The sequence below is a fragment of the Brachycentrus maculatus genome, unplaced genomic scaffold (assembly GCF_059751285.1).
Source record: "Brachycentrus maculatus isolate JH-2025_06_01 unplaced genomic scaffold, ASM5975128v1 h1tg000055l, whole genome shotgun sequence".
NCBI lineage: Eukaryota > Metazoa > Arthropoda > Insecta > Trichoptera > Brachycentridae > Brachycentrus > Brachycentrus maculatus.
Window position 1 is genome coordinate 5,095,469 of NW_028280809.1, and position 27,760 is coordinate 5,123,228.

Sequence of the window (27,760 nt, forward strand, 5' to 3'; positions counted from 1 at the left end):
GTAAACGACAGTGGAACCGCGTCTCGGATCCGCGCGCGCTCGGGAGCATGCGTGCGAGTTTCGCTGCTTTCAATGGAAACACGGCAGAGTCGCGGTCCGATCGTCACAAAATAAGATGGGAAGGTCAAGATTCCCTGGCAAACCTCAAAAGTTTCAGAATAGGAAACGAATCAGCGTTTTATTGGACACGGTCGTTGACGAAAATGAGTTTACATCGGTTACCGGCAACGGCAATGTGAGTGTTACATGTTTTAGCGAAACATTTGTTGGCGAATCGGTGGTCTCGTTGCTGGCTTCACTCGCAACGGTTTTCGGATTACGTTTATATTTGTTTATTTCGGCCGCTATAATGTGTAATGTGATGAAATTTGATATTATCGATTATTTTTATAGAAGGAATTTACATATTAGACCGAAACCATCGGATAATACTCGAATAATTTATCCTTGAAAGTGACTGTTTGACGTTAGTTGCGCTTTTGTCAACAAAGGACAAAGCATCTCTCGACAGATATATCGGTCAAATGAGATTTTTTCTCGAAAATTTCATATTGTTACGCGATTAATAGATAATTTACGAAGAACTATCGGCGTAATTTTGCGTTTTTTTTCTAAAATATGCGGTTTTTTATGGTTTTCAGGAAGAGGTCGAGAGGCAGAATGAAGCCGAGACAGAACCGTCAAAATCGGCGGTCGACGTCGAGCGAGACGATTTAGTTACAAAATCCGATATCGGGCCCGATATCGAGTCTTCGACCGCTATCAAGACCAGGTCTCGCCAGAAAATGCAGGTTGTCAAGAGCGAAGGCGAGAAGGTCGCCCCGACTCCCAAGAAGACGGTCACCTTCGGGAGCGTGGAGAGTTGCGACGACGCCCCCAACTCCGTCAAGAAAGCGCCGCTGAAGTCGCATCAGCCCCTGGTGTCCATCATCAAGAAGAAATCCGCCTTCAAAACTACGGAACACGGCGCTTTCAGCAGTATAGTGAAACCGGCCAAGTTGACAGATCTCGGCTCCAAGTCGTGCATGGACTTTATCAACCTCCGGTCGCGACACAACCGGAGTCCTCCGGCCAAGTTCTCGCGTGGGGGCTCGGGCGGCGCGGGGGGCGCGTCCCCCCCGCCCGAGGGCGCGCGCAAGTTCGTGCTGCCGAGCCACAGCGCGCACTCGGCGCGCGTCATCAAGCCCAACAAGCGGTTCATGGACGCGGAGGAGGGCTCCGCCGCGCCCGGCCTCGCCCCGCAGCTCTCCGCCAAGGTGCTGAAGAAGCCCAAGCTGATACTGAGCGCGCCCACCGAGAAGAGCAGCCCCGGCTACGACGAGGCCTACGAGACGTGCGACAGCTCGGCCAACAGCAACGACAGCTCCGACTCCAAGCCCCCGGACGCGCGTCTCTCCAAGTCCTCCTACCTCGGGCTGTTCGGCTCCGTGCTCGGGAAGGGCATCGCGTCCACCTTCCGCGACACTCTCAAGGCCGTCACTCCCGGCGGAGAAAAGCGTCCCGGAATAGACCTCCGAGGATCCGACGAATCGCTTTCCGAGAACCCGAAAGCCTCCAAAGAGAACTCCAAAGATGGCGGTTCGCGTAGATTGGCGCAATTCTCCCGGAACATATCCGAGACGCCCTGCACGTCGGACCAGAGCAGCTCCAGCTCGGAGACCTCGGAATCGGAGGACAGTTTGGACAGCGAGGAGGAGAGCGCGGAGGAAGGGCAGAAGGAGAAGGGGCAGACGCCGTCGCAGCTGCTCAGCGGGAAGGTCATCCTGCGCGAAGCTCGCTTGCAGCTCAACACTTCCTCCTCCAACAATGGATCCGACGGACCCTTCTCCACCTTCGGTACTAATACCACCAATACCAGTAAGTTTATTTTTATATTTTTTTAATTTAAAAACAAATTACATACTTAACCCTTACTGGTCCAATGTCAAATCTCATTCGACATCGATTTTTTGCTCTTAGGTCCCATATTGGTTGTTATTCGACATTTTTTTCATCATTAGTATTATCTATTTCAATTCCAAGCTTACATTTTTGTCACTTGTACCTATTACAACAGTATGTGGAGCAGAGGACAAAAGTTTTTTTTCCAATTGGAATGTAACTGTCTACCTAATTTTTTTTTTTACTTTTGGGGGACCGGAAAGGGTTAAGTCATATATATAATATTCCCGATGAGTAATTTCTATTCCTCATAATGGGACATGGGATTAAGGTTAACAAGTCAGAAACACAAATAAGAAAGTAACAAAAATGATAAAAAATTAAACAAAACAAATGGAAAACCATAAGGTATTTCTTAAATACATTACCTCATTGTACAAGAGAAAGTAACCATCTGTCAAATCAAGCCATTGAAAAGAAAAGTTGATCTTTCCCTATCAAATAGTCACATTTGCAAAGTAATCAGTTAGTTTGAAGAGTCCGGAATCAATTTCCTGGACAATGATACTAATTGCTTTAACATGTTCAAATGTGGAACTCTTCGAAAACACTAAACTCTGTAAATATTTTCGTGTAACATCTATGGACAGTGGTACTGAATACTCATCGCAACCTTTGTTTGCTTTTTTTGCATTCATGTTATGTTTTTCTGCTTATTTTTGTAAGTAAAAAGACTATTTGACTTATTCTTATCACATCATATAATCATAGTTATTATAATTGGTATGTCCTCATATTAAATTACTTTGACACTTAACCAATAGATGGCAATCTACTGGATCGCTTTGCACTTTCATATAAAAGACAAATTATGCGTATCAACGTATTGAAATATTTGATAATATTGCTATCCTTATGAAGACAATATGTAATCTTGGGTTTGCAATGAAGTAGGAAACAACTATCCGCATTTATACTTTTGAATTAAATGAAAGAAGGAAAGATATATCTGCAGTTTTTAACAACAAAATATGTGCAAAATTGAATAAAGTATAAGGCGGCGACATTGTAAAATTTAAGTAAGAAATAAACCTTACTTTGTAATTTGATAGGTTTGTAGTACCTGATGTCTTAATGGAAAAAGAATTATAAATAACAGGGTCTAGAACGGATGAGTTAATTTAATCTGCATCGGTTTTGAAAAAAATTGATTAGAATTATAAACAATTTGGGCTATGAACTGTAAGTCATGAATTAAGTGTATTAAATGAAACTACCCAGTTTATTTAATTTCATATAATTTTTATAAATGAAAGTTGTATTTTTAAAAATATTTTCTTGTATTTTTCTTAGTAAACGAAAGTTCATTATTATATCACAGCTTACAATATTTTTTTTACTTAAATTGTTTAAAAATATGTTTACTTACAGCATCCAATTCTCCCGGCACGGTGACATGTGGGGTGTGCGGTGCGGTTCGGTTCTACCGCTTCGTGAAGCAGGCCAAGAAGTTCGGAATATACTCCTGCGAGTCTTGTCGAAAATTCATCTCAAAAATGGTCAAGAGGCAAACTTTGGCACAAAACTCTCCTCTTCCACCGCTGAAATGTCTCAAAGGAGAAGGTATGTGTATTTAAAAAAATATATAATTTATGTAAATAGAAATTAAATACTGTCAATATCTATAACATCCTGGATTGTTTACTACATATGTGGAGGTCCTCTCTAAAAAGTTACATTTCCAATATTGCACAGAAAATTCTTTAAATGCAAATCCGTTGTGTTTACTGTATTCTATCTTAATTAATTAAAGTTGCGACAAAATGTGACCAATTCTGTGTTAAACCAATCATAAAATGGCACCAAAACGTAACAATTTTACAAGCTACAATTCCTGGTTACTTAAAATCATTTATAATGGAAATGTAATGTTTTGCTGAGGACCTCCACATATATAGAATAATATCTTTCATACTTCAGGGCTTACCGATATGAATATGTAATATTTATTGTTCAAGCTATAGGTACGGATACAAATATTAACTTCGCTGCTTTCTGTATATTGACAAGTACTGATAATTTTTCTGTGTTGTCCCCTTCTATAACTCTGGTAAGCCTGCAGTATAGCTAACGATTGATATGCTTCCAGGCGCGTGCCGGGTCCCGCCCATCCTGCGCTCGCAGCACTGGAAGCTGCTGCGCTGCGCGTATAAGGCGCGCTGCCACGCCTGCTGGCTCAAGATGTGCCTGCGCGCCTTCCAGGTGCCCGCTCCCCTGCTGGGCGCACTGCACGCCATGCTGCCCGCCTTCATGCGGCCCTCCGCGCCCGCCTCGCCCTCCACCAACCCCCTGCGCCCCGCCGCCCCGGAGATCGCTCCCGACAACCTTCCCGCTGCCAAGAAGGCGGTCAAGAAGATGTCGGAAGACGAACAAAAGGTATAAAAGATTGCACTATGTTAATCGCTATTATCGCGGTAACCTTAACGTTTTCTTCTCTCAGCTAACAATTTGTTTCTTCTTTAGGCCGTCAAATCGGATGAGAGTATCCAGGCTGATAAACAGAAAACTAAAGATGAAACAGAAATGGAGAATGTCTCGAGTGAAAGCAGAAAACGTCGGCACGCTCGAATCAAAGTTCGGAAGAAAGTCAAAGTCAGTCGCGAGCAACCGGAGGATTCCACCAAAAGGCAAAAAATGGAACTCAAAGGACCCCGGGTCAAGCACGTGTGCAGGAGCGCTTCTATCGTTCTCGGACAACCCATCGCTACCTTCCCGTTATCGGAGGACAAGGACTATTCGGAGGTATCCGACGATAGCTCGGCTACGGAGAAAGAGAAATTGGACACTAAAGAAGAAGAGCCCAAAGTCTCCGAACTCTGTTTGGATTGCGGTCCGGGTGACAACCCTGCGCCGGGAGATCCGACCTCTGAGGACAAACCCCGTGATAAGTTCCAACGGAAAGATATTCTCAAAGACGAAGAATCTACAGATAGTTTTGACTCGACACTTTCTACCGAAACTGACAAGGAAAATGATCTTGCTGCGGTTAAAGTTAACTTTAATACGAAGGACAATGCTGAAGTTAAATCGAGTGATGCGGACCAGGCGCTAGAAACTATTCAAAGGAAACCCAAACAACCACTCGGAAACCTTTCTAATGTATGTATAAACTTAAACTTACACAATTTTTTTATTACATGTGATGTAAACTATATATTCCTTAATTTTCTTTGGATGTTTCTGTTTTTAACAGTATTATAAACCCTCCAAACTTCATTTTGTTGATAGATATTAATTTTTTTTAGATCCGAATATCCTCCAAACTGGTGCAGCACAAGTACAACCAACAGAGACAAGCGGAAACCCTCTGTTTAGATTTCTGGGAATCGTACGATCCGGACGAAGTGTGCAACACGGGTTGGGGACTTATCGGCTCTACTCCGTTCAGTGTCAGTAGTGTCTGCTTCTTGTGCGGAAGTCGAGGGAAAGAGAAGGTGATTTTTTCAAATAAAATTTTATTTTTTCAAATAACATTTGGGCTCATTTATGAACGAAGTCAAAATGGCGAGAGTGGACTAAACACTGCCAATTCGAAACTGTAACTAGTCTACTATATAACTCGGATATATCCAACAGATAATTAGTGTTTGTAAAAGATGCAGAATGCATCGAAACACATGTCAGAATAGATTTTGACAAATAGTGGTACATATTTACTTAGTAAAACTTAAATAAAAAAATTGGATATATCCATCAGACGCACTAATGAACTATGTGATTTATTTTTGAGGTTAATTGCGTCAGAGAACTGGTCTTATGTAAGCATAAGTTGCAGTTCATCCTCTATAAAAGCAGTATAACCCCAGTCGCTATTAGGTGTTGGTATTGGTCCATATTTTTTGGTTTTATATCAGTGAGCAAATTGAGGTAACTTATCAATAAATCTGTATGTCTTGTCTGTATGCCTTTCTAGTTAGTCATTTCTAAGAAGTTGAACATTTACCTAATAGTATTAAGTCCAGGGCTTTTTTTAAACAACTCACTTCATGTGAAGCTTTTACTAAAAAAAATTATATTGAAATATCATATATAAATGAAATTTAAAGCAACTTTTCCTATCATTTTGACAAATTATATAAGACAAATTATATATGGATTGTTATTACGTAAACACAAACATTGTTTCGTCTAATTGATTTTGAAAATCAAAAAAAAATATTATCGGGGAAAAAAGGTGCCCGAATGCCGTTCTACCGCGTTACATGGAAAAAAAGTCCTGATTACGCATATCGCTCACTCCTTTCAACAATGTCATATATCAAAAATCATAAATTTTCAGTTGTGCATGTTTTCGGAATGCCCAGAAAATGTACTATATCCCAGGTGTTAGTAATCTGACGAAATTCCTGCCATAATCTTGAGGAACGCGGTAATGACTGTTCCGTTTGTGCGCAGGTGATCCACTGCGCCTCATGCTGCGAGCCGTACCACCGCTTCTGCGCGGAGGGGGGCGGGGGCGTGGGGGCTGGCTGGCTTTGTGCGCGCTGCGAGGGGTGCGCGGCCTGCGGGGGCCGCGGGGGCTCCGCCTGCTGCCCCTCCTGCCGGCGCCGCTACCACGCGCCCTGCCTCGCCTCCGCCAGGCCCGCCCGCGCCGACTGGCCGCAGGTATGTCGGGCCTGACAAACTATTACAAACGCACAGTTTTATCAACAAAGAGAAATTTTACTAACGCACAGTTTTATCAACAGAGAGAAATTTTACAACGCACAGTTTTATCAACACAGAGAAATTTTACAAACGCACAGTTTTATCAACAGAGAGAAATTTTACAACGCACAGTTTTATCAACAGAGAGAAATTTTACAAATACACAGTTATAACATTATATCAACAGAGACAATTTTTTTTCAACAATGCCCTAAGCATTTACAGGGCTTGAAATCTGTAATCTTCTGTATAATAAGGACCTTTGGATAAGGTGGAGCTTTTAATACTCCATTCGCCATTGTTGAATTTTCTCCAATAGCCGGAACAATTCTTTTAAACATTTGGCATTGAAACAGTTTCTAAAATTCATTAAATTTTTTTTTTGCAAACTGATACATGCGTGTTTGTCCCAATTTTGTGTATGTTATTTTACAATATTATGCCAAAAGTATTGTATTGTAATATGCTAATTGACAATATATTTGCAGATTTGCAATGCCTGCTTCAAGTGTAAGAGCTGCGACAGTATCAAAGTAACCAAGTTTCTGGGAAGTCTACCATTTTGTTCTCCGTGCTTTCGGCTCAGACAGAAGGGTAACTATTGTCCTCTCTGTCAGGGCTGCTATCAGGATAACGATTTTGACAGCAAGGTAAGTTTCCTACAGAATATAGGAATGCCTATAGTCCGTAGTTTAGATCGGTGCCATTAGTAAGCGGTTCGGTTTTGCAGATGATGGAGTGCGGGCTGTGCTCCCGCTGGGTGCACGCTCGCTGCGAGGGGCTGAGCGGGGAGGGCTACCAGCTGCTGTCGGCGCTGCCCCCTTCCGTGGAGTACACCTGCCGCCAGTGCGGGTCCGAGCAGGCGGCGTGGCGCGGCGCGCTCGTGGCCTACCTGCGCGCCCGCCTCATGGCGCTGCTCAAGGCGCTGGCGCGCAACCGCGGGGCCTGCGCCCTGCTCAAGCTCACCCCGCACAAGGCCTCCCCCCCGCCCGCGCCCTGCCGCTGCCCCGAGCCGCCCGCCGTGCGCCGCCTCTCCTTCCCCTCCGACCGCCCCGCCCGAGACAACGCGCGCATCATCGAGGGCACGGGCTACAAGGCCCAGGGTGTCCTTCACAAGCTGCAAGAATCTTCGCTGCGTAACAACGAAATATGCCTTTCTATCGGATCCTGCGAAACCAAGAAACACAACGCGCTCGTCGATAACGTACCGCAAGTAGATATTCGCCAACACGTCGAAGATGTCCGCATCAGCGACGAGGAAAGAGATAGCGAAATGGAAGATGACGTAGATTTGTGTAGACGAGCCGAATCCGAAGCGATAACAAAGGGCTCTTCAGATCGACATGGCTCGCACGGTGGACAGATGGAATGTGAAGTAAAAAAGAAATGTCCGTGTTCCGCATCGGAGGTTGATGTATCTTCTTCTTTGTTAGATATCAAGAGACGCGTGAATTGTAACGAGTATAAGTCCGTGAAAGATTTCAACCGAGATATGTTGGAAGCAATATCGAAAACCGTCTCGCCAGAGATCAAAGACGCTTACAAAGATGCATTCGCCGAATGCTTTCCCTGGTTCGATTGCGAATTGAATTGTTTAAATCCGAGTCTGGAAATCGAAGAAGACAACGATGATATGGAATCTTTAAAAGAAGAAGATGTCAACAACACCTTTTCCGCTAAACACAATGTGAAATTTTCAAAATCCTCCCAGGACCAGACGGTTCCCATGCTGGAAAGTGAGAGTGCAGCCGCGTGCGAATACATGTACGACGACAACTCCGTGCTGGAATCTCGAATCTGCGTTCTCTGCAAGGGAGTCGGAGAAGGAGAGCCGTCGGTAGAAGGGAGACTGCTGTACTGCGGCCAGGGGGACTGGATTCACGCCAACTGCGCTCTGTGGTCTGCCGAAGTTTTTGAAGAAATAGACGGATCGCTGCAGAATATTCAAAGTGCTATATCGCGAGGTCGTATGATCAAGTGCGCAAAGTGTTCCAACAAAGGCGCCAGTGTAGGATGTTGCGCCAAGAACTGCAGTGAAACTTTCCATTTTGCGTGCGCTCGCTCCATCGGGTGTTCTTTTCTCGATGACAAAAGGGTATTTTGTCCTTCTCACGTTGAAGATATAAAGAATAAGGCGTTACAAAAAGATGAAGATTTCGAACTTTCCAGACCGGTGTATGTAGAACTAGATAGGAAGAAAAAGAAATACTGCGAAGCCCAAAAAGTACAATTTCTACTGGGTTCGTTAGTAGTCAAATGTATCGGAAGAATAATTCCGTCGGTATCGGATTTCGAGGATGTCATAATTCCTGCAGATTTCTTATGTACACGACTTTACTGGTCTTCGAAGCAGCCGTGGAAAATTGTCAAGTACACGATCCGGACCAAGTTGCTTCTCGCGGAACCTTCTCCCGCTTTTGATTTAGGAGTTAACATCACATTAGATCACTCAATGAATCCGAACAGCGTAGAGAGGATACTAGCGGAAATCGGATCGTGGCACAAGTCTCTGGAGACGGAAGGACATTCGATTATGGTTTCCAAGAAGGATAAATCGCCGATAAAATTTGGTACAGCTAGCGTTTCTCTCGAAGATTTTGCAGTAAAACAAGTAATGGAACACATGCTGGACATAGTTTGCCGACAAGATCAGCAGGATGACACTCCGGATGAAGAACCCCAGAATACTGCGGACTTGTTGCCTCCTGAGCTGAAGGACGCTATTTTTGAAGATCTCAATCACGACTTATTGGATGGAATATCGATGCAAGACATTTTCCCTAAATTAATGTCGTACGAAGATCTGATCGCCATCGATTTAAAAAGTGAAGTCAATTTTGGATCAGACATGGCGAAAGATAACAAATCCTCCAATACTACCGACGATGTTACCAAACAATCTGACGAAATAGCGGGCTCCGGCCAAGATTTGAAAGTGAAAAAGAGCATTTATTTATCCAATAATAATACCGAACATTGGTTGGATGGGAAAACTGCGGCGCAAGATTTGCTCGAAGATCTTCTAAACGGCCAAGGCGAAGCCGGTAGGGAACTGAAGAGGAGTAAATCTGAGCTCTTCATTCAAGGTGCAAATCTTAAAAGTATCGGAGCGAATCGAAGCCATCAAAGATCTTGCAGTTTAACGTGGAGTTGCAAATTTGACGGAAAACTCACTTCTACTCTCAAGCGATGCAAAATTCCCAGACCGGGTTTAATACCACGCTCCGAATCGAACGGTAACGTAGTCATGGTTGTCGACGGAACGTCCGATCTCGTAGTGAGTTTAGCATCTCCCAAGGTGAAGATAAATGAATTACCGTCAGAATCACGCCACTGGCAACCAAAAGTCAACAAAATGCAAATTGACGAAACTTCGAGTTCTGTCTCCAGAGAATTGTCAGCAGTCACATTGGACAACTCTAATAATTCAAACACCGATACTGAAAAGTTATCTACGCTAAGTAAATCTGAGATGACGCTTGACAAATTACATAAATCTGAAAATTCAACAGAACACGAAGTGATTGATTTTTACACAAAAATCCACTGCAGTCCTATCTCCCAGCTCGATGGTGCCGATGATTACGGGTCCGACAGAAGCGAGTGTAGTTCTCCGCCGATGAGTCCGACTACTGAGTTGACAGATTTCTCTCCTATCCTTCAGTTGGATGGAGCCGATGATGTTTCCAGCAGTAGTAGCGAAGGCGGTTCTCCTCCGAGAGATCAAAACACGACCGTGTTCTTCAGGCCTAATGACTCGCACATTGCCATGACCATTACGGCCCCGAATGCAAATAACATGACTACTACCAACGAGTTAATAATGCGATCTCCGCTAGATGAAAATGTGCTAAGGATAGGACAAACCGAACAGACTGTGCGATGTGACCGGTGTCACTGTACTTACAGGAATAAGGATTCCTTCAATCGACACCTTCCCAACTGCGATATGATGTCTACTAGCGAAAGTGAAGGGGAGACTCCAAAATCTCCCGAATCTAGAACTCTGACTACTCTTCAAAATGCATTTAACGGCTCTTTCATCCAGCCCACATTTATCAATCAGCAAAGTGCCGTTTTTGAAAATTCGGAGCAATTTACCTGCCCCGCCCCAGGGGTTGTCAGTAATCGCAGGACTTCCGTAAACACCAGACAGATAACCATCAACGGAACTATCGTGGAAACACCTTCCCCCGGTCCGCCTAGCCCGCCCAAGAATAATAATGCGGACTTTAGCAACCATTCGCAAGAAACTTTGAGACCGATGAACATCAAATCTCCTAAAGTGTCTCTGCCTCAAGGAATTTTGCCCCAACCTCAGCTGATGGTCTCGCACGTTCCGATCAGTCCGTCGAAAAATCAAGTAAAAGGGGGTATCATTCATCCTCAAGGAAATTACAACATATGCGTCAAGCCAAACGGTAGCTTGCAGGCTATTCAGCCATCTAATTCTGGCCTCGCTCAAATATTGCCAAACTCTGGAAACCTACAAGCGGTGCTTTCCGCCAACCCCAATCAACTGTTGACAATATCCGGTCCTCAGCAAAACATTTTGCAAAACATTCACAATAAGGGACCCATTATGCAAACCTTTTCTAGTATGCCAAACACTCAAACGATATCCGTCCCCATAAACTCCATACACGGGATGTCTTCCTCCCTCGGAAATAACATTAATACGTTTGTTCGACCGGGCATTTCATTCCAAAATACTCCTACCATATTGATGCCTACCTCCTGCGCCTCCAGAATGTCATCTCCAAATGTGCAACAGAAAAATCAAATGATTCTACCCCAAGTATCGCAAAAATCCCCCAAAAAGTCGCCGCAGGTTCAACCTAAGCCGATATTTCAAGCTACGAGAGGCAGAGCTAGAACCGTTAGCAAAACTCCCACAATCAAGAGACAAAATAAAATAGACAAACCCATGACTAATTTAGCATCGAATTTACCTCTGGGAGCTAATAATTCCGTGATTCAGTTCCAAAATAACGGTCCAAATAATCAGCCGTCTATTATTCTCCAACAAGTCGGAAACCAAAACATAATGTCGTATGTGGAAGCACTTCAGCAACAGCAGCAGGGGCAGAATATGCAATATATAGCCACGATTGCTCCTCAGGGAGACTACAAACCCGCTACCCAATATATCTCCCAAATGCCACAAACGTTCCAGATTCAACAAACTGAATCCGGGGGACTTGTCGCTGTTCCCAGTGGAGGAATACCCCTATTCATCAACCAGGGTGGAGTCGGCATTCTTCCCCAATCTCTACAATCGCAGGGAGTTACAATATCTCCGCAAGGAACTATCCAAACCCAAGGAGCGACTCTGCTGCCGCAGGGAACCATTCAAACCCAAAATGGTACCACCATTCTCCCTCAAGCGACAATTCAGACACAAAACGGAACTGCCACCATCATCCCGCAAGGAACCACCATACAAGGCCTCACTCAAGGTAATATGCAGTCTCAAGGACCGACACTGGTTTCTGCTAACGGGATGCAATCTCAAGGTGCCACCATCGTGCCTCACAACAATATGAATAATGGACAAACCCTCATTCCTCAACCGCAAGGAAACACTCTGATCTCGCAACAGGGTGGAACTACCATCTTACCTCAAGGAACCATATTACCTCAAGGATTGCAATTTTGTAACGATCAAGTTATACTGGGGTCCACTCCGACGCTAGAAATGGTCACGGATTCTTCCGGGTGTATGTATTTGACTACTCAGCCGGTGTACTACGGATTGGAAACGATAGTCCAAAATACCGTTATGTCGTCCCAACAATTTGTCTCCACGGCGATGCAAGGTGTTCTCGCCCAAAACAGTAGCTTTTCCGCTACCACAACTCAAGTATTCCAAGCGAGCAAAATCGAACCAATCGTAGAAATGCCAGCGGGCTATGTCGTCGTTAATAATGTTCCCCAAGAAAATATTGTAGTTTCGCAGCCGCAAAGTGTTCAAAATAACAAGAATATCAAAACTGTTCACGGGCCAAATATTACCATTCAGCCGGCATCCGAAAAGAATAATTCAAACCAAAATAACAGACACGGAATCAAGGCGATGCCTATACAATCTACCCAGCCGATATTCAGCTTGGGCCAACCTCAACAAATTGGAAACACCTTGTCCATACAAGCTATTCAGCCGAGGAATATGCCAGGCAGCAAACAAAACATCAGCATCCAACCCTTACAGTCTAATACTATACAATCGGGCGGATTGCAAATCCCAGTAAATGCCTCCCAAATACAACAGGGATCATTTTCTATTGGAAATATGCCCATACATATAAGTCAACCGATTGTAACGAGTGCAAATATGAGTTTAAATAACGCAAGTAAAGTGCAGTCCTCCATCAACGGGAATAACTCGAACCAGTCTTCCGTTCAGGAAAGTTCCAGCAACAGTCACGATACCCCCGGTTCAGTCTCTCACCAACAGCTGCTGAGAGCGAGTATTCCCCAGCACGTTTGGAGGTCTACGCAGAATACCATGCAAACGTCTAGCGCTGAAACTAACACCAAAGGACATCAGTTGGTCACTAGTCGGTGTTCCGAAGCTCAGATTCACACAACCCAGAATATTATTTCCAGCAATATCAATAATGGCAATCAGCTTGTGCACACCCCTAACAGCTCTAATCTCATCTTGAGTACTTCAGTCAATAATTCCAGAAGTTATACTACTCAATTTGGCCAACCAGTTTTTAGCGAAGCAACAATGCAGTCTAAGATGCATCAAGCGGCAATGGAAAACAACGGTAATTTACCGCATTCCTTGGCCAGCGCCTTTAGTGGCTCTTTATCTACCCAAAACAACACGTTGGTGTCGACGACATCTTCTCTGCCCCAGAATACGTACATGATAAGTGGACACGTACATTCTGCTACCCCTTCTCCGAGAGTAAAGGAAGCGGAAAATACTAGCAACGCTCATAACACCATACACATAACTAGCGAACAGATACATCCTTCTGGCAACACTGAAAATACTAACCAAACATCCAAACAAAGTACGTCGCAATTGTGCGGTGCCCACAGAAGTAATTCTAATTCTGCCACGGATAATGCTAACAACTCAAGTAATGCAAATATTTTACATTTACCCAACAACATGATGAATTTAACAATGCAAGGAGAGAAGGTATATCAAATATCTTCGGTAAACAACTCTGGAAACTCACCTTCGATGAATAACATGCACGGCCAGATTGGTTGCAATATTCAAATGCATGTCAACAATGTAAACCGTCCACAGAACAATAATCATAATATCAATACCAACCATGCACAGATACTTAGTTCTACCAACAACCATATTCATTCTGGAAATGGAAACGCTAACCAGATGCATTGCTTGAGTAATTCGGTGATGAATGCGTGCAGCCAACACCAATCCATGGGAAACAATAGTCAACAGCAGATGATGAACAATGTTTGTTCAAACCAACCTCAAATGTTGAATTCCAGCAATATTTCCGCCCAACAAGTATTGCAACAAAATAACATGCACGGAAATCAACATGTCATAAATCAAAGTAACTTGTCTGGAAACCAACACCAAATGCTGAACCAAAATATCTCGACTGCGAATCAACAACACCACATGATAAATCACGGGAACCAACAGCACCTCGTTCATCAGAATAATAACTCCAATAACCAATCGCAACATGCAAACCAAAACTCGGGAAACCAGCAGCTGTTGATCAACCACGGGAATATATCTGGAAACCACCAGCAAATGCTTCACCAGAACATAGGAAATCAACAAATGAACCAAATTATGAATCAGCCAGTAAATCAGCACCACATTATGAACCAATCTGGTAATCACATTTCTATTAATCCGCAGCAAATGTTGAATCAACCGGGAAATCAACATCAGCTCCTGAACCAGAGCACCCTTTCTGTCAATCAACAGATGATCAATCAAAATAATGTCCAGCATCATATTATGAGTCAAAATAACCAAAATCAAATGATCGGTTCCTCCAATGCCCATCAAATCCTCCATTCCATTGGTCAAAATCAAATTTCAAATTCAAACGCTCACCAAGTCGGGAACAATGTGAACAGCCAACATAACATGAACAACAATCAAGTACAAAACCACTGTGGTCCAGTAGGGCAGATGCAAATCACTAACAGTTCCGCAAATAACACAATGCAGTTGTTCAATAATCAAATGCAAATAACTAATAACTCAAATAATCATATGAATCTGTGCAACAACAACAGACAAATAGTTCCAGGAGTTACTACAAGTCACCTCCAAGTAATTGACCAAGCGAACAACGGAGTCAACACCGGGGAGAATCACGGTATGCAAATTGTCAGTAATTCCGGTGAGAGAAATCAAATTCATTTGAATAATCTGAATCTGACTTCTAATCAGATGAATTTACACGGAAATCAAATGCAATTGAGCAACAACCAAATGCAAATATCTAATAACCAATTACAGATAACGAGTAATAAAAACCATGCGTCAGAAAGTGAGCGCTGTGATATTTCCATGCCCGGTAATAATTCTCAATATCAGTTGTCATCTAATCAAATGAATGAACAAATGTTTTTACTCAGTAACACCGCTAACCAAGAATCTTCCGGGAGCAATGTGATGCAACATAATGCTTCGAGCGTCTTCAACAATGCCATGCATCCAAATAATCCTCTGCACAATCAGAACCAGTTACCGCAAAATTCTTTAATGCATCAAACCGGACAGATGCATAGCGCGAATTCCACATCCCAAGTGTGCCAATCTCAGCCAGGCAAGCCCGTACACCAAAATCACGAATTGTTCAACGCAAAAACGATAACTTTAGAAGGAGTCAGTAACTCTATGACTTTAATTTCAACAGAAGATGACTCTCCGAAAGTTTCTCAGAACCCTGTCAACAAGCAGTTGAATAATCCTATCTTATCCATCTCTGCGAATAATCCAATGGGATACATACAAATGAATGCTAACAATAAACAGATCATTAGTTTCTCTGACCGGAATCAGATCTCTCATGCTGGCAACATGAGTACCCAAATTTCCAATATAAATCACAATAGACCGGTTATAACCGTTGGACAGGGTGAATTGATGCCACAAAGCGGAAGTATAGAAACGACAGAGTTGCAATCCGCTAATGAATCGCAACCTTCGTTGCCTCTCATAAACATCAGCAATGGATCGTTAACAATGCCGCCACTTTCTAATTCGATGAACAAACAAATCAACTTACCGCAACACAATATCGGTAACAATTGCGTGAATCAGGCGGTCGCCAATTCCGCAAATCATCCCAATACTTTACTTGTCCAAATGCCAAATTTGCAATCGAGCTTGAATTTACAGTTGCATAATGTTAACAATCCGATCAATCTTCCCTCCCAAAGTATTAACACCAGTATAAACTTACCTACTCAGAGCAGCTCTAGTATCAATCTGCCCAAAGCCCCTCCGCACCAAAGCGGTATTCCGACGAATGTCGTCAACCCGATTCCGCAATCCTTGAGGCCCATGAACAGGGTGCTACCCATACACCGAGACGCTCAGGCCAGCAAGGTGACGGGGCGACCCAGGCCTAAGGTGGAACCCGTGCCCAAACCGCCTGCGCCTCGTAGCCAGGATATGCCGGACTTGAACACCAAAGAGGAGGATATGGTCATAGATCATGACCTGAATAAAGCAATCGGCGAGTCCAAAACTCTAATGGAGATCGAAGAAAGAAAGAAATCCCAGTCTGCCGATGCTCAGATACTCTCTGCAGTTCCAGAAACTCCCATCGTAGCCGCGGTAAAAACGGACACAGTATTGCCTAATGAATCCGAAAATGTTAACGCGAGTATTAAAATACTCATTCAAAAGAAATCCGCATCCGGTAATCTTTACAAGATTTCCACCAAAAACATGAAAGATAAAGAAAATGTAGACGCCGATCTTCCCAAGATTCAGACGCAAAAATTAGATCTGGCAAAAATGTCCAGAGAGACTTTGAAATTGCAAAATTTGCCATCCATGGGTAGGAAAATGCACGCGAGAGGAAAATCCGGGCTCGAAAGTAGGTCAGGCATCAAAATGACTAAACAACCCCACGGGGGGAGGGGAGTTCCCAAAGACGACGGGCCCAAAATGATATACGAAGTCACCTCCGAAGACGGCTTTTCCTACACGTCCACATCGCTGTCTGATCTCTGGTCGAAGGTCTTGGAAGCGGTGCAAAATGCCCGGAAACAGCACGGCCTGAGCCCCATTCGGTACACACCAACACACCCCTCCAACAACGTAGCCGAAGCTCAGATCCTCGGTCTACACAACAATGCGCTCAAGTACCTCATAGAGCAATTACCCGGGGTAAGTTTCACATACATTTTTAAACTACACTAAGATAGATGATGGCATATTAGTGTGCCCGCAGATTTTTTTTAAAATCAAATCTTACGTAAATTTAGGCTATGAGTTGAAAATAGTTTAATTGACATCGGTATTCCAGTTCTTCCTCTTTTGTCTCAATCCTGTGTATTGGTCTGCAGCAACAAATAACACCTCTTTTGCCACTCCGGTCTATTTTGCAAAACCTTCTTCAACTCCTCACGCGTCGAACAGCCCATGTCCTCAAAGATATTTGCAGCGTGGGCGTCCTCTGGGGTTAGTTTCCTCTATTAGCAGGTGCAGGAAACCCTCCTGTCTCAACACGTGACCGATCCATTTGCCGCGTCTCTTCGCAATAAACGAAGAAAGAAATAAAGAAGATATGCTCCCCATAGGGAGCGGGTATGGTTTAAATAATATAAATTAAAAAGGGATAAATTGTCAGAATTCATCATTCAAGAGTTCATTATTGAGATTGACAAGAGGAATTGTGCTTTTTCTTCCTGGCTACATCCCAACTTATTGTCTTTGTAGACTGCTGGGGTCATCTCTCCTTGTCCTCGGGTTGTACGTCCTTCTGTCATGGACAACATCACCTAGGCAATGTCTTCGAACCATGTTTTTTCTTTGCAGCATCCATGAATTTTTCGGTCTTTAGATATCTTTCAAGGAAGATCCATTTCTATTGCCTGGTTTACGACATGCTCGGGTTGAGGAATTGTGCCTCCTAAATAATTTTGTTGACGTAACCAACAGGCCAGTCGCTGCAGCAAGTACGTGGTGCGGCACGGGCGCGAGGCGGTGGCGCGCGCAGCGTGGGGCGAGCCGGAGACAGAGAGCGTGCGGGAGAGCGCGTGGGGCTGCGGGCGCGCGGGGCCGGCCGCCCGCCGCGCCGCCAGCGACACCTTCAGCTGGCTCGCCTCCGCGCACCGGGAGCCCCCGCTGCCGCTACTCGACACCGACACCGTCATCTCCAAGTAAACATCCGAATGACCTATTTACAATCAATCAACACTAACTGTTTTACTGCGGACCATCGATATATCGACTCTTTATTTCTGCGCGAAAACTGGGTACCGTCGGGATATCGACTGTTGCTCAGTTTGATTTTAGATTTCGACCTGTGTATTTGTCAATAATAATCATAAATATACTTTTAAAAAGTATATGAAAATAGCATTCATTTTTGTAATTTTTATAAGTAAAAATTGTTTATTTCCTGAATGATGAAAATACTTATGGAACTTCGCGTAAAAATGTTTCTTTTAGTAACAGTGAGGATGAAATCGGAATGTTTACAAATTGCAGAATGATTTTTTGTAGTGAAAGTGAAGCTTCCGAAGATGATTCTATTTCTTTGGACGATCTTGATACTGATACTTTCATGCACATTCAATATACATATTTGGAAAAATGATATTAAATTCATATATTTTTTACTCAAACAATGTAAATGAGAAAATAATGACTAGATTATAAAATAATGGCTCAGCAGTAAAACAGTTAAAAATAAAATAAAAACCATGTTTTTATGTTCTGATTCAGGCTAAGAAAAGTCGCCTTTTGGCATCTAAAGCTAATAATATTTTAAGACATAATTAGAATGATTGTTATCCGAAGGCTTAAATATGAAATCATTTTTAGGCGGTTGACAAGTACCACATTACCCATGGCCATGCGGTTCAGGCACCTCAAGGAGACATCCAAGCAAGCAGTCGGAGTATACAGATCCCATATTCATGGAAGAGGTTTATTTTGTAGGAGAGATATCGAAGCTGGTAAGTGTAAATTTTTATTGTTGTCTTTATAAGGGAATTGAACCAGAGTCAATCTACAATATATCCCCCTAACTGACCTTCATCTGCTTCTAATAATGCATAGGTCATTGCACTGATGCACTGTTAATTCCCATACTGGAAAGGTGATCCAGGGTAATATCGGAGTAACACAAAATACTCATATTCACAGCACATTGAATTTGTAATTCAGCTTAGAAATATGTATGTTTACATACCTGATTATAGACTATGTCCGCCTCCGTAGTGTAGTGGTAAGCGCGTTTGACAACCTGCTGGAAGTACTGGGTTCGATTCCCAGAGGGGACTAGAATACCAAAGCGCAGGACTCTCCTTCCCGCCAGCTCCAATTTGCCATGCGATTGGGAATGAACATCTTTTTTACACTCTCCTTATAATTCATCTTTCACTTTGTGTAATACATACCACTTTAAAAAAACACCACTTCATGACAACCGGTTTCGTATAATCGTGCCATCATCATGATGATGGAATGATTATTTCAAAACCGGTGGTCATGAAGTAGTGTTTTTTAAAGTGGTATTACACAAAGTGAGAAATGAATGATAAGGAGAGGTGTTAGATTACCATACCACAAAATTTTACAATTATACATACAAAATTTTTTTTTTTAATATTTGCTTAAACTATGTAATTAAAAACCAAAAAAAAAATTCAAACATATTTTAAATATTTTTTGCATAAACCCACCAAGCCACCTTATGTGTCTTGTTGGAGTTCTTTTTACATACGTTTTTTCATTGTTTTTATTTATTTTATCATTTACCTATTCCTTTATTTTGTCTTTGTTCCATATTTTATTTTGGCCTCTAACCTCCGTTGGCAACAAATTAAAAATTAAATCATGATTATAATATACAATATAGAACATCTTTTTAGACTACATGTTCTTCACACTATTGGATATGGGATATTGGAATGGAGATAGTAACGGCGCACGCGTCTCTCGTGTTTTTGCAGGCGAGATGGTGATAGAGTACGCGGGAGAGGTGATCCGAGCCGCGCTGGCCGACCAGAGGGAGAGGAAGTACGAGGCGATGCGCGGCGGTCGCGGAGTCAACGGCTGCTACATGTTCCGAGTGGACGACCACCTCGTGGTGGACGCCACCATGAAGGGCAACGCCGCACGATTCATCAATCACTCCTGTGACGTGAGTTTCTGCATCTTTATAAACAACAACAACCCACCCACTATCTTCTTCTCCGTCTTATTCCTCATTACTGAGGGTTGTGACCCTTGTGGAAGCAATGACTCTTCTCTAGTTATCCCTTGACTGCTCTGCACATAGCGCTCCAACCACCGAGGTGCCTGCTGCTGCCTTAATTTGATCGGTCCACCGGTCCATCTTCCTCTCCCTATCTTCCCCTCGAGGCTTCCGGTCACAACCAGTCGATCCAGGCTAACCTCGTTGCCATACGCGACGTGTCCGAAGAACTGGAGAATCCGTCGGGTACAGACATTGGCCAGAGTCAAGCCATCCAAGCGTAGTTCCTGATTAATGGACTCATTGGTGTGTCTTGCTGTCCAAGGAATTCGGAGCATGCGCCTCCAACACCACATTTCGAAGGTGTCAATTTTTCTCCTTTCTGCTGCTCCCACTATCATGACACACTCAAGAGCATTGACAAATATTTTATATTAACACACTTTAGACGGGAAAGGTATTTCTACCCGTTCGGTCGATTGATGCTTAATACGTTGACTGCCAACTACGAGATAACTCTTAGATTGCGTTCTTTGCTAGGACGCCAAGTTATCTCGTACTGTTTTTACTTGCCATATTCCTGCAGCAACAATAAAATTCCTAGTATATCAGTGCTCATATGGATAAATGGCTTCTGGGAAGAGAACAAAAAATCAATGCTGGCTTACATGAATAGAAAATTTATTAATTAATGAAAAGAAAATATAATTATGTACTAAAATTAGAGTTTTTAATAATAAAATATGAGTAAATGAAATTGGCTTTTTAGACTGGTATTCTGAAAATTGATGTGGCAGTCAACGCGTTAAGGACGGGAAGAATATTTTTACCTTCTGCCCCGGCCTCATTTCAAAGTCAGAAAAAAAGGAAATACGTATTTTATTTTATTTTTTTATTTTTAAAACCCTTATCCGCACCAAATGGTGCATAGGGCACTGCTTCACATAAACGCAGTGTTATCTTGATCGTATACACATGAAGGAAAGGTGATCAGCCCTCCGCTTCAGGTACCAGTCCAGGGTAATATTAAATAAATATTACAGTGAAAAAATCACTTATATTTATTTTACCCCCCCTGGGAATCGAACCCAGGACCTCCAGAACGGAAGCCGAGCGTGCTGACCATTACGTTACGGAGGCGGACGTATACGTATTTAATGTTTTCATATGAATATTATGTACTAATCTCTTTGTTAAGGTCTTAACTATATGTACATAATTATTAAATCCCGTCGCCAGCGGTCCGCAGATGTAAAAAATACCCGTCCGAAATGTGTTAATATTAGACAGAGAAAGATTTTCTTAGTGTTGATTTCCAAACTCGCTTATTTGAAGGACTCTCGCCACATATATCTGTTCTCAATTGTTTGGATGAATGGAGATGATGTGGCCAAACAATGTTTCATCATTGAATTATAATAATGAATCTTTTTGGAAGTTAATAACGGTTGATGGTATTTCCAGCCCAACTGCTACTCTCGCGTGGTGGACATCCTAGGACACAAGCACATCCTGATATTTGCGTTACGGCGGATCAGCCAAGGCGAAGAGCTGACCTACGATTACAAGTTTCCCTTTGAAGAGATTAAAATACCGTGTACCTGCGGTGCTAAGAAATGTAGAAAGTACCTTAACTAGTTGTTAAATAATATCGGAGCAGCTTTTCTCTAAGGACTCTAGTTTGTATGCCACGTTCTCGGGTATAAGTTACTGTCTCAAACCAAATACCTGAAGTCTCTGAGAATACAATTGTGTAAATTAATATTAGGTTTGATATTCTAAATAAGCGTAATATACCGACAGTGGGTAATCTTTGTGTTTGTAAATAAGATAGTTTGGCGTTAATGATTTTAATACAAAGTAGTCCTAAAAGTTAGCCATTTTGTTTGTACATAATACGACACGGCGAATACCCATTGTATTGTAAATATCAAATGTTGATCAGCAGCATTCTAAAGTGCTTCAGAACAAAGTCGTTTCACGCAAAGATTTTATAGATTAAATGTTTAATCTCTTCAGTGTTTATTGAATAATCCTCACTTTGAGGTTACTCTCGAGTGAATCATTTTTGTGGATCAATATATTTAGTTGAATCTCAACAAAGGACAAGAATTTATTATGTAAGATAAAATTACCTTGACGTTTTGTTTTATAAATTATTTAGTCGTAAGGATAAATTTTAGGATAACACGAGTATCCTTTATGTAGAATCTTCACGTGAAATTATCAGTGTTGTGATTAATGATTGGTGATTTTGAACTAGTAGACTTGCAAACGCTAGAGTACTTTATCATAATAAATATCGACAGATGTACATGTTGTGACAAATATTTTTTGTACATTTTTATGCATTAATTTTCATCTATTTATTTCTTGTAATTATGTACGTTCATATGTACATATGCATCACATCGGTACGTTGTGAATATAAACAAAGTAATCTGTTACACGTACGATAGTAAATTAGTCACTCGAGGTTATTTTTAAGAAATAAAGTACCTTCTTCGTTTTCATACAATGATAAATTTTAAACGTATTTTTCTCAATAACTTGGTTTATTTTATATAATATTTACATTTTTATTTAATGAGAAAATATCTTTTTAACTGTATGTATTTAATAATATTGATTTTAATCTTGGTAAATTGAGTAATTGTATTTATAGTTTTTTCTTTCTAAAATTTATATATTTATAATATATAATTGATTGTAAGCACTGTTGTAGTGACAGTTGAGTCAAATTGTACCCGTGTTTGTACATTGGGTCCATGATATTATAATATTCACTTTCTTAACCTTGTCAAGTTATGTATTCTTGTTAGTTTTAGAATTAATTTATTTCGAGTATTGTGCTTCAAAAGCAATTTTTAAATTAATGTTTGACGTTGGTGTATTGGCAAAATATTCACTTTTTTATAATATTTTGCGTTATTATTTAGAAAATATCGGACTAACCACTTCTTAAGGCCTGTTCTATTATCCTCATTTAGTCTTTTAACCAAAGTATAATTCGATTTGATTAATGTTTTAATTCAAAATTACAATTTTTTAATCACGTGTGATAATATTTGAAAAGTGTTTTATTTAAAAAATTGCCTACTTTTTCAAACTTTTCACTATATCTGGTCTCTAAACAAGTTATATATATACAGTGAGTATAAATTCAAGAAATGCAATGAATTCGGGTTTTTATGCAAAATTGAACAACCTCAAGTTGTTCAGTAATATTATGCATAATAAATATTGAAGTTGTAGAAATATAGTTTCTTTAATGATTGGTATTAGCATATTCGCTTTTATATATAAGTTTATTTGAGATTATAAGCATAAAATCCTTTTGAAAAATCATGTTAAATATTTACAAAAAAAAATAAAATCATCAGATTGGTTAGTCATTTGTGTATTTTCTTTATTTGCATTTTGTCATCATTCATATTTGCAAAATTATGTCCCAACTATAAATATATTAAATACAAATTACGCATGCATAATCTTGGTTTGCATAAGTCTTTGTGCGGATAATGTCAAATCGATTAATGAATTTAATATTGTTTTATTTTTTTGGGGGTTCTATCATTTTCTGTATATATGTATAAATCAATTTTAGTGGCAAGAGAATTTTTTTAGAAGAATATCGTTTAACTCAATCACCGTATTCAAATCCGTTGTGACACGCAACGCAGCCGTCATTTTTTGTTTTTTTAAATTTTATTCACACATTTTACTGTAATAGATATGTAAGTTACAAATGATTTAGATAGTAGATTTTCCACTAAAGCTTTAAAGATATATTTAATAATATATGTGAACTTTCACCAAATAAGATCACTGTACACCTCTTACTTAAACACAAGCACATATGTACCGCAACCGAGATGAATATTTTTTATTGTAACGGCCACCGAGTTCGACATAGCATAATTTTATCATGTAACTATGAAAATCTGTTTTCGTTTTGGATTATTTCCGCAGGTAATATATAATATGGAGAATAAGCTACGTTTTAAGCCAAAAGACTTGACAATGTCATCACTCGGTTCAAGAAGGAATTGAGGTTTGATTTTTGGGTACTGCGTACCACAGACTATCACTATACGCGCAATAAGCTCGGCTGTCCAAACTTAAAACACAGTAAGGGACATTTTTTTTGTAGTAGTTTTTTTTTGCATTTTTGGACTAAGTAGCATCTACTTAGTCCGAAAATGCAAAAAAAAAACGTACTACAAAAAAATGTCCCTTGCTGTGTTTTGAGTTTGGACGGCCGAGCTGTGTCAGAGGTGTTAATACTGTATGCCAATCCAAGGCAAAGACTATCATTTACTCTCACTGTATCGTATACTACTTGTACTTTTTATTGAGAGTCTGAGTTACATTCAAGTTTGTAATATAAATTCACTTTCAAGTTGCGTTATTCCATAGCAAGTTATATCGACTTGTCCCCTCATTCAAATACGCGGTGGCGATATATACTTTTTTTAAATATATATAAAATATTAACTTCAGTTGAATGATGACAAAATGTTTTTATTTGAAATATTTGAACTTTCTGTTTAAAATTATCTTCTCTGTTTGTATTTTAAAATGAAATGTAATTAGACATTTTAGCATATTAATACCTACAACATACATATCAAAGTACATACTCCTAATCTCATTTTTGGTAATATTTTTATAATTGATTGCACCGAATTAATTACACTGAATTGTACCTTCCGACGGCCATATATCAAGATACATATTATCGTAGTCTCGACAGAGACAAAGTATTCAGCCATTGACAGGTTGTAAGCTCTGTAAAAGCCCAGATTTCTATTTCTCTTTGTATAAGAAAAGATACTTTGGCTCTGTTGAGATATCGATAATGTTTTTTTAGTAGTATTTATTTTCACTTCTACATTGACATTACATTTATTGTACATGTACTTTTAAAATATTATTAACCTTTTTATAATTTTTCTAGATGTGTATTTCATAAATTGCAAATTAGAATTTAATTGGAGTAAGACATTTTTAAATATGTAGCCATTCTGTGTTTTTTCTTGTAATAAATGTTGTTTTTTGTTCGTTTGTGAAAGTTTGTTTGTTTTCTAAATGACTTTGGTATGTTAGAACATTGTTTAACTTGAATATAATATTGACTTTGAGTCCAATTTTTTATCTCATGGGACATATTGTATGTTTTTCAATTGCCTAAATTTAAAAGTTATTTATTAAAATTAAAAAACGAGTATTTGTTGATTTTAATTGTTAAAATTTGAATTTATAATACATATCGTTATTGCACTGATAATTTCTGATAAGTAACATTTTTTTGACATTGATTACAAAATTAATAAAACAATTTATCTTTTTTGATAATGGACTTTTGTATTTACATATTGATGACAAAAAGGAAAATTATATATGTTAATTAAGTTTTGTTGAGAGTTTAATAATGACTTTGATTTTTCTACAAATTTTCCACCCTAAACAATGTATCAGAAACGGTGTCACTTAGCAGGTATTACAGGTGCAATGACTTTATGTTGCATGTAAATCATAAAAGTATTATTTCTGCATTTAGGACCAAAGCTTATTTGATAAAATTAATATTATTAAATTGCTACTTATATATATATATTTTTTCCTTTTTTTTTAAACTAGTAAATGGTGTCGCATCGAAACATATTACATATTGTATTGTAACACTTGCCTAAATATTTCATTGTAAAATGTGTACAATTTATAGTAATGTGGGCTTAACTTTCCGTGTTGAAAACATTTTCTGTAGATCTGATACGCTTTAAATGTTAACTTTAAATATTTATGCCTGCCGTGTTTTGTAAAATATCAGATAATTGCGTAAGTTTGTGCCTAATTTTATTGGCAGCAACAAAGGTGGTTTTGTTGCTTATGTACATTTTTACATATTGCATTCTCTGAGTAGGTGGCAGGGCAGTATTGTGTCATTAGACTGTACTTGGCCCCGTTCTGAACTGTCTTCCGCCATATTACCAATTCAATTTTGTCATTTAATATTTCTATTTTATCGAATTTTAATAGGTGACAAAGAATGGATCTCGATCTATGATGTAAAGCAAAAAAACAACCTAGAAAAGCCAGAAGAAAGTGTAATAATCTTCATAAAAGTTAGGTTGCATTCAATAAGATTGTAATTGATTTGTATATTTAAAATTGTAGCATTTGTTAGGCATATTTACAACTGTGGGTACCTAAAACTAACGGGTTAACGACAACTAACATTGCGAGTTATGATAGAAAGATTCGTTTCTGTTTCCAGGTAGAAAAACTTAACCCTCTGTGATTTGTCATTGACTAATTACGGATGCCAACATGGCGTACGCGAACTGTCAATTCAAGTAACAGTTTAATTAAATGATCCCGTCTTCATCTAAATTTTAGTTTAGATTCAAAAAATAAATTGAAATGCTAATTATTGAACTTCTTAAAACTATTAAAAGTATTAATTGTATAAAAACAGCATCAAAGAATTGTTATGACCTTTTAATGTAAAACGATCAGAGTGGACAAGTATTACAAAGAACTTACTAAATTGATTTTGGGCAGTGAAATCTTCTATTTTGACACTTCTCAGTCACACATTACACAACGGATAATGTAAAAATTTAAGAAGTTAATATGAAAAACTCTTCAGCACCTACCATATTCTCCAGACATTGCTCCTAGGCTTTGTAGGATTGTTGAGTGCCGAAATACAATTGAAGCTCTCAAGAACTACTTCAAAGTATTTTTTTTATTATAAATATTGAATTAACAAGCTTTTAAAATGTCAAGAAACAATTTTTGAGAAAGAATTATAATTGATAACTGATCAATAATCAAAATTTTACCTATTAAATATCATTTTGAAATTGGGCACAAAGTTACGCAATGAAAACGTATGGTACAATGAACAGATATAAAAGTAATAAATTCTTGCCATCTTAGATTAGAGTGTATTCCAGAAAGAAGTGGAGTTTATCTACTGACTTGGGTATTTGCATAAAATGCTGAAATGGTCGAAGTAAAAGCCACATTTCATGTGCAGGTACTCGTGAGGTGGTGTAAATGGCCTGGCATTCAATTATTGTGATACTATTTAGGTTCTAATAAAAAAATTAAAGCAAGGCTCTATTGTACATAATTATTGTCGTTAAGTGTGTAAAATAAGTTTTAAATGTTAATGTAAAATTATTTGTGTAATCATTTTTAAATGATAAACCAGTGCGATAAACAAAATTATATTAAATTTAGTTAATATATATATATAGACACAATATTTCCCAGTTATGATTACACAAAATAGCAATTGAGGTATTTTAAAGCAAAATAATTTATGTATTTGGTACATTTTTAAATGAATACAATATGAATTGTGATTACATTTTATGTAGAGATACATTATAATAAAATGTTAAATATAAAACTGTTTTATTTCATTCCAAAACACCCCTCGAATCTGTATGTAACCCCAAAGTACATATTAATGTCGCAGACTCAATTTGTAATTTACAGTATTTTTAGTATTAACGGATCATTTGACGGGAGGATATAACTTATTTAACATACTCAACCTATAAAAGAGTGTATTAGACTCATTTTGTGTTTATAACAGCCGATATAGTCAATATTTTCATTCATCATTTTATTTTGCAAAAATCGCTTTCGTAAATACGTTGTTTTCGTAAGTTGGCAACGGATGACGTCTCAGAAACATATCCACACTACTACTATTACAGCTCTCTAAAGCAGATACATAAAGGGAT

The 27,760-nt window shown here is 39.7% G+C and overlaps 1 protein-coding gene across 1 annotated transcript; it reads left to right on the forward strand.

The window, feature by feature from the left end:
* On the forward strand, window positions 1-27,420 carry trx (histone lysine N-methyltransferase trithorax). Its single transcript, XM_088278232.1, has 13 exons — window positions 1-235; window positions 642-1,857; window positions 3,313-3,504; window positions 4,031-4,317; window positions 4,405-5,040; window positions 5,187-5,375; window positions 6,337-6,546; window positions 7,077-7,238; window positions 7,319-16,954; window positions 17,729-17,949; window positions 18,617-18,750; window positions 19,750-19,940; window positions 21,459-27,420. The coding sequence occupies exons 1-13, from the start codon at window positions 116-118 to the stop codon at window positions 21,630-21,632; spliced, it is 13,368 nt and encodes a 4,455-aa protein (XP_088134358.1). The 5' UTR covers window positions 1-115; the 3' UTR covers window positions 21,633-27,420.
* The last annotated feature ends 340 nt before the right edge of the window (window positions 27,421-27,760 follow it).